Source organism: Saccostrea echinata, unplaced genomic scaffold, assembly GCF_033153115.1.
Source record: "Saccostrea echinata isolate AGI-Se365-2 ecotype Australia unplaced genomic scaffold, CSIRO_AGI_Sech_v1 ptg000038l, whole genome shotgun sequence".
Lineage (NCBI taxonomy): Eukaryota > Metazoa > Mollusca > Bivalvia > Ostreida > Ostreidae > Saccostrea > Saccostrea echinata.
In genome coordinates this window covers 2089712-2097097 of record NW_026889787.1, presented here as the reverse complement: position 1 = coordinate 2097097, position 7386 = coordinate 2089712, and the positions used below count along the sequence as shown (strand labels likewise).

Genomic DNA, 7386 nt, shown 5'->3' with positions numbered 1-7386 from the left:
TTAAACGTTTCTCTGCAAACGGATAAGTATTTGGAGTATAAAAAGGGAAGGTTATACCCCGGGGAAGGGGCACAAAACGGAATATAGATAAAGATTTGTAGCTGGAACAACGATTCTGATCAATTTCATTGATAAAGTATTCAAATTTTGAGTCTATTCATACATCATACGAGCGAAACAGTAACCTATTAATTTACTTATCCATGCTTATTAGGTTTTTTAAGGTCTTAATGAATAATAACCCAAAATATCAAATATTCCAAGAATACTTTTGATTCAATATTCAAATAGCGTTAATTAAAAAACACTGCTTCATGTAATTGGGTTTTGGGGTTCAATCTGAAATACTTCTGCTACCATTTTTTAAAAAGTAGTACTCGGAACAGCCTAATATACAGATATATAGGAAAATCATCTGTCCTAATAGGCAGAGCTATTCAGCGAATTGATCGTCGATTTTTTCCCCACATTTTTTGAGATGAGTGATGATGATTTTCTATAAAAATCGCTTTTAAAAACGAGAGAGAAAAAAAAACCGTGAAAAACAAACAACAGTTAAGGCATCCTTTATGATTGCAAATTGCTTAAAAGGTATAAAATTAGTTTGAACCTTTTTTTTTTTTTTTTTTTTTTTTTTTTTTTTTTTTTAATTTCTTAAATATGATAGAATTTTGTTGAACTGCACTGCAATGATACAAATAAAGGATGAAAGTCTTAAAATAAATCTGTCACAATTGCTGATTTGGTGTTTTGAACCAATCATAACTTTTATTATATTTTTATTTCCTCGCTTACGTCAAGGAAATTTCACCAAAAATTTGATATATTTACATTTCATGTATTACAGTTATGCATTTAGTTAATTCCTTACCTTTCCCTTTCTCTTACTTCCTTATTTTCCTTATATAAATACATTAAAATTATCAGGTATACACATAAAATATAAGGGATGTATGATCCCTAACAAAAAAAATACTATAGTAAACTATAGTTAACTATAGTTTACTATAGTTAACTATAGTAAATCAATGTTCCAAAGTCTTTACTATAGTAAATCAAAGTTCCAAAGTTTTTACTATAGTAAATCAAAGTTCCAAAGTTTTTACCATAGTAAATCAAAGTTCCAAAGTAAATCAAAGTTCCAAAGTTTTCACTATCGTAAATCAAAGTTCCAAAGTTTTTACTATAGTAAATCAAAGTTCCAAAGTTTTCACTATAGTAAATCAAAGTTCCAAAGTTTTTACTATAGTAAATCAAAGTTCCAAAGTTTTCACTATAGTAAATCAAAGTTCCAAAGTTTTCACTATAGTAAATCAAAGTTCCAAAGTTTTTCTATAGTAAATCAAAGTTCCAAAGTTTTCACTATAGTAATCAAAGTTCCAAAGTTTTTCTATAGTAAATCAAAGTTCCAAAGTTTTCACTATAGTAATCGAAGTTCCAAAGTTTTTACTATAGTTAATTAAAGTTTCAAAGTTTTCCCTATACTTAATCAAAGTTCAAAGTTTTTTTTATTAGTTTAACAACTTAGGTATTTTTATTAATTTTTTTTATTATTTAGCCGTTTTAGGGGAGGGGTGGATATGGGGTTGGTTGGGGCTGGTTTTTGTTGTACATCTTTATTTAAATATACAAAGTAGTTAATTCAAATGCAATATTTACATTTATAAATTAAAAAAAAATACATGTTGACTGAAGTTGATGAAGCAGATATTTTGATTCTAAATGACACAATAAAATATTATTTTTTGTCCATAAATGAGAATTACATTACATCTGCATAACATTAAAATTAAATGCATTGAAGTAAATATTGCTTATTTATCGGCGCAAGCGACAACCTTTACATTAAAATTCATATCTTGTACATTATTCTTTTAGGGGAGGGGTCGGGTTTTAAAAATGTTCTCTAAAGCTTTTATGAATCTTAAACTTGAAATATCATAAAATGTAAAGAATGGGAATCAAAAACATAATTCCACAGGATTTATCGTACTTAATCAAAGTTTCAAAATTTTTACTATAGTAAATCAAAGTTCCAATGTTTTTACTATAGTAAATCAAAGTTCCAAAGTTTTCACTGAAGTAAATCAAAGTTCCAAAGTTTTCACTACAGTAGATCAAAGTTCCAAAGTTTTCACTATAGTAATTCAAAGTTCCAAAGTTTTTACTATAGTAAATCAAAGTTCCAAAGTTTTTACTTTGGTACTATAGTTAACTATAGTAAACTATAGTTAACTATAGTTTACTATAGTATTTTTTTGTTAGGGATACAGTAAGTATAACGTTTAGTATTTATAGCAATCTTCAGTAAGACATTTTCTCCCAAGTGTATTACAAAGCTCAACATTTCAATGAACATTCATTGACTTTTTTTTTTTTACTGAAGAAGTAAATTTTTGTTAAATTAAATGCATGTACCGTGCAATATTTGTATTATATATGAGATGTTGACTGAAAAAATCAATATTCTCAAGCAGTGTATGTGCCTGATTGTTGTATGGTACAAATAGTTCAAAGCACATTATGCAGTTTCAAAGTTTTCAATGGACATTCAGTGATGATATTCAACAATAAACGGACATAAAACATTCACAAAGACTATACATTCTCTCTCTTCGTCGGTTGTTAACCTTTAGCCATTTATTCAACTGTTGATGGCTTATTTATATTTCCACGTCACGGCGTCATCTGATATTTGTCAAGTGACACGTATTACTGCAAGGCATCATTAGTGTTATTTCTTAAGTTGGAGTGTATGCAGTAATGTAAGTAAAATTTCTGCATGACTTACGTTATTTGATCTTGACATTGAAGCTGGACTTAGTAAACAGTCACATTAATTTTGCAACTTTAGTCACATATGTTTATAACAGTTTAAATTTTATTTTTAGATTTTCAGTTATAATAACTATAGTTAATAACATGCCTTATACTATAAACATTGGGATTATATCAAGACTTGACAAATGTACAATCCTATATGATTGATTGATTGTGTGTAGTTTTACGTACCGTTCGAGAATTTTTCACTCATAATAGACTTAAGAGACGTATGAGTGAAATACTCTCAAATGTGACGTTAAACAAACAAACATACAATCAATCAATCAATATGAACACCTCTAACATTATATATCAAAAATTCCCCAATGTCCAAAAAACAGTATCTTTAAGTGTGTAGAGGGCCCTTAAGTGTGTCTTAAATGAAAATAATACAATCAATCAATCTTCATTTGTTGCTAACAAGTAAAGATTTCTGTCCTCACTTGGTTTAACAGTCACGTTAATGTTAATCTTATATTTTTCATCCGAGCTTTTAGGCATTGATCTTTAATTCATAATTCGATGAGAGAACACATACAAATTATTAATAAATGTTTTATGTAAAGAAAGAGTTTGAGGCGTGGATTATGTTCTAACAAGAGGGAAAAGGAAATGTAACCATATTAACATTTTATGAATTCGTTGACGTTGTCTTTTGCAGGAAAAGATGACTGTTTTCCGTAGAGGAAATATGACTACGTTTTAAAAAGTGAACAATGTCATTTTTTTATGAACTTTCCAGAATCAATACCAAGGTACTTTAGACTATGCTTAAAAAAATCACAAAAGTTGCCAATTTGTTAATGTAACCCTTTGTATAATTTCGTTTTTTATCTAATTCAGACGATTATCTACAAGATCAAAGAAAGGCGGAATCACGTAGAAATAGATGAGTTACGAGGAAGAGATAGGGTCAAGGTCAGAAAGAAGGCGTCAGCTAAAGGTCAAGTTGGTGTCAGATGAAGACATCAGTAAAACTCATGAATGTCACAGGAACCCGATCGGTGACGAAAGATATGCTGGCAAAAAATGTCTAAAAAATATGAGGAAAGTTGATATTTCATCCGGAGTTAATCAAGATAGCGGTCATGAAAATGATTCTGAAGGAACTAATCTTAGATTAGTATACTGCAGCAAGCTGAGAAGTAAACAATGCAGAAGTAGCAAAATATCACACGAATCAAAAAGAGAACGATTTGTTGTTTGCAAGAGAAATGTTTTCCCGAAATTTTCAAGAAGAAAAGAGGATAAGCCACATAAATCACATCAATCATATGTGTACCACAGTTCCCTTCTTTGCAAACATGTAGAAAGGATAGAAGAAATTGTCAGTAAGATTGAAGGCGACTTTAAAAGAGTTCCTCCAACGGCTTTGCACAAGGAAAGTAAAGGAGTATTTCGAAGAGATCGGAAAAAGAAATGCAAGGTATTTTGCTCTTCAAAATTTGGTTTAATTGCCAGAGGAAAGAAAAACAAAAAGACCCAAGAGAAACATTCACAGTTAAATTTGGAGAAATGCCGTATAGAAAAATATTTTCCAGGAAGGTATTTACCTTTATTTTATTCTAGAAAGGGTAACAGAACAGTCGATGAGATTTACAGAAAGTATCTCAGGACCAATCCAATAACAAAAAGATATTCCAACGTTATAGGTGTAATCAAAGAAAATATCAGGAAGTTTGAGCATCAGTATTGTTCAAAGCATTATCAGAATAAAATACAATCAGGTTGTATCAGAAAAAACATATATTCGAATTTTAAGGATCATCTAAAGTTCATTCTGTTCGGATTACCTCAAATAAGGAATGGATTTATTCATCTTTTCCCGGTATATGGTATTTCTAGAAATCTTGACGAATTTGTAGAAAGAGAAATAAATCAAAATCAGGGAAGTAATGACCAACAAACCTTTTGTCATTCATTGAATTTAGAACTTGTAAGATTAGGTTCATTTCACAATTTTCCGTCTTCCAGCTCAGTATCAACGGTGAAGCTTGCTCGTCAGGGGTTTTATTATTCCAAGGAAGAAAACACTGTTATATGTTTCGCTTGTGGATTTAAAAAAGATGACTGGAAAAAAGACGATAATGTTGAAACTATTCATAGAGCTGCCTCGCCAAACTGTCCGCTTCTTAATTCAAATTCTACAAGTAATATTCAGATTGGAGGGAATGAAGCAAATGGAATTGATGAAAGTTGTGTGAGTCAAAATGAAGGTCAAATAAGAATAACTGGATCGTTTGTTAATGGATCAGGAAATGGATCAAAAGCTTCAGTCAAAAATGAAGGTATATCCAGAAACATTAGAGATTGTGTACAAAATCACTCTTCCAATAGACCACCAAGTGATCAGCTCACAAAAGCTAGAGCTCAGCAAGAAAAGATTAATGCATTCATTCGAGACTTGGATCCACTAGGTATTAACTTTGACCGTCCAAAATATCCTTCTTATTCAGTATTAGCAGTGAGAATAAGTTCCTTTACAGACTGGCCTTCAAGTATCACACAGAATCCCAGAGACTTAGCCATTGCAGGATTTCTTTACGCAGGCTATGGAGATTACACCCGATGTTTCTTCTGCGGAGGAGGATTAAGAAACTGGGAACCTGTTGACGATCCTTGGACAGAACATGCCAGATGGTTTCCGAAGTGTGCTTTTCTGAGACAGAACAAAGGAGACGAGTTTGTTGCTTTGGTGCAAATTGAACACCTAGAAGAGGTAAGTATTTCTTAGAAATGGTGCTGTATGTATACTATAAACTAACTTTTATTAGCGTGCGAGAAATATCCACGAGTTTTGGACCTACTTTAACTCGGGAATATTAATCGCTGTGAACCATTTTTTTTTTTTTTTTTTTTTTTGGCTTTTTATTTGTAGATTATGTTTTCTCAGTAGCGTAAATTAATCGTTGCGGATTGATTTTAAACGGGCTAAAAGCGAATAAAAGAATAATCGTTGGTTTACAGTATTTATTCATGTATTGTTGTTTGATTTTCATTATGCATGTTGTGTTAGAATTTCTTATTTTAAGGAGGCATTAGGAGGTGTGAATGGTTATCACGACGACCAAGCGAATGGTATCATAAACAATTACAGACAAACCAATAATTCTGTACAAAGCCTCACAATCCATCCAGGTTTTCAAAGTCTGCTTGAAATGGGCTACTCATCTCCAACCATTCAAAAAGCGTTTGATCTCTTGAAAGAAACGAAAGGTAAACATAATATTGATACTGTTATACTGGTATAGAGAAAATTTTCGACCCTGTTTTGTTTTAACCTTTGCAAGGGAGCAAAATTAAAAGGGACAAAAGCAGTGTCGCCAAGAGTAATCTTTTAACAACTGAGTATGGACAAAATCGTTTAGAAATTTAAGAGGGCGATGATAACACTGAAATTGACAAAAAATGAGGACACAATAATATACAGACAATTAACAGTGCGATATAGGTGTACAATTCTATTTTACTCATAATCCTTATTATTAGAATTATTACAGTGTGTATTAAAATTTCAGAATCGATTAATATAAAGGCTGAAGAATTACTAGAAATAGTCTTAGCTGAAGAGGAGTCAACTGGAGAAGACACGTTATCGCCGTCTGCATCAGGAAGCTTGCAAGAAAAATTAACAAACGAAGGGAAATCAAAAAAACTTAAAGCAGACACTTGCAAAGCTACAAATTCTGAAGAAATGAAGGAAGGAAGTGGTGAGTAGATAAAAATATAACTGTTCAATTCTAAACATGGTTGAGAGATTGGTTTATTTGACAAAGAAACTGGAATCTTAAATAGAAAATTAAAATATGCTTTGTAGATTTTCAAACGCATAATCAAAGAGATAGGAACATTGTTAGCCAGTCGTTGGAGTTCATGTCAGTTGAAGGTACTGATCACTGATTGTAGTCATGTAAAGCTAATAAAATGTAAAATATATCCGTTTATCCCTTCATTTAAATCTTTCAAATACCCATTATTGAAAATTTTATTTTTCTCTTTACTCAGAGACAAGGTCACTCATTGAAGAAAACAGAAAACTAAAGGATCTACGGCTTTGTAAAATATGTCTTGAGAACGAGGCTTCTATCGCAATGTTACCTTGTGGTCATCTCTGCTGTTGTTCAGACTGTGCTCCGGCCATGAGGAAGTGTCCGATATGTCGACAGTTTGTAAAAGGGACAGTTAAAACATGGCTGGTTTAATAATTTTTTGGGGATATTTTTTATTTAAAGCATGATATTATTAACAACAATTATGTATGTTGAAATATGATAGATAACATTTAATTTTATTTTTCAATGCTTTTTCGTAATGAATCATCATTGATAATATTTGTGCAAAAAAAGTTTGTTAAATGAACTGCATGTCAACCATTCGAACATTATATAACACAGAAAATTGAAAACAATTGCTTAACTCAGTTGTTCAATAAAAGGTAATTTTTATTTTACGACTTGCAATTCAAATAATAGTAATGATAAAGAAACAAACAGTTTTTGCCCTAACGGTGGATTTTTTCAGTTGGTGCATATATTCTCCTTAAAAACCCAGTTTTTTTACCGT

The 7386-nt window shown here is 31.1% G+C and overlaps 1 protein-coding gene across 1 annotated transcript; it reads left to right on the top strand.

The window, feature by feature from the left end:
• Positions 1–3772: 3772 nt before the first annotated feature.
• On the top strand, positions 3773–7116 carry LOC133200290 (baculoviral IAP repeat-containing protein 2-like). Its single transcript, XM_061336110.1, has 5 exons — positions 3773–5542; positions 5856–6039; positions 6342–6533; positions 6641–6709; positions 6829–7116. The coding sequence occupies exons 1-5, from the start codon at positions 3866–3868 to the stop codon at positions 7023–7025; spliced, it is 2319 nt and encodes a 772-aa protein (XP_061192094.1). The 5' UTR covers positions 3773–3865; the 3' UTR covers positions 7026–7116.
• Positions 7117–7386: the final 270 nt, after the last annotated feature.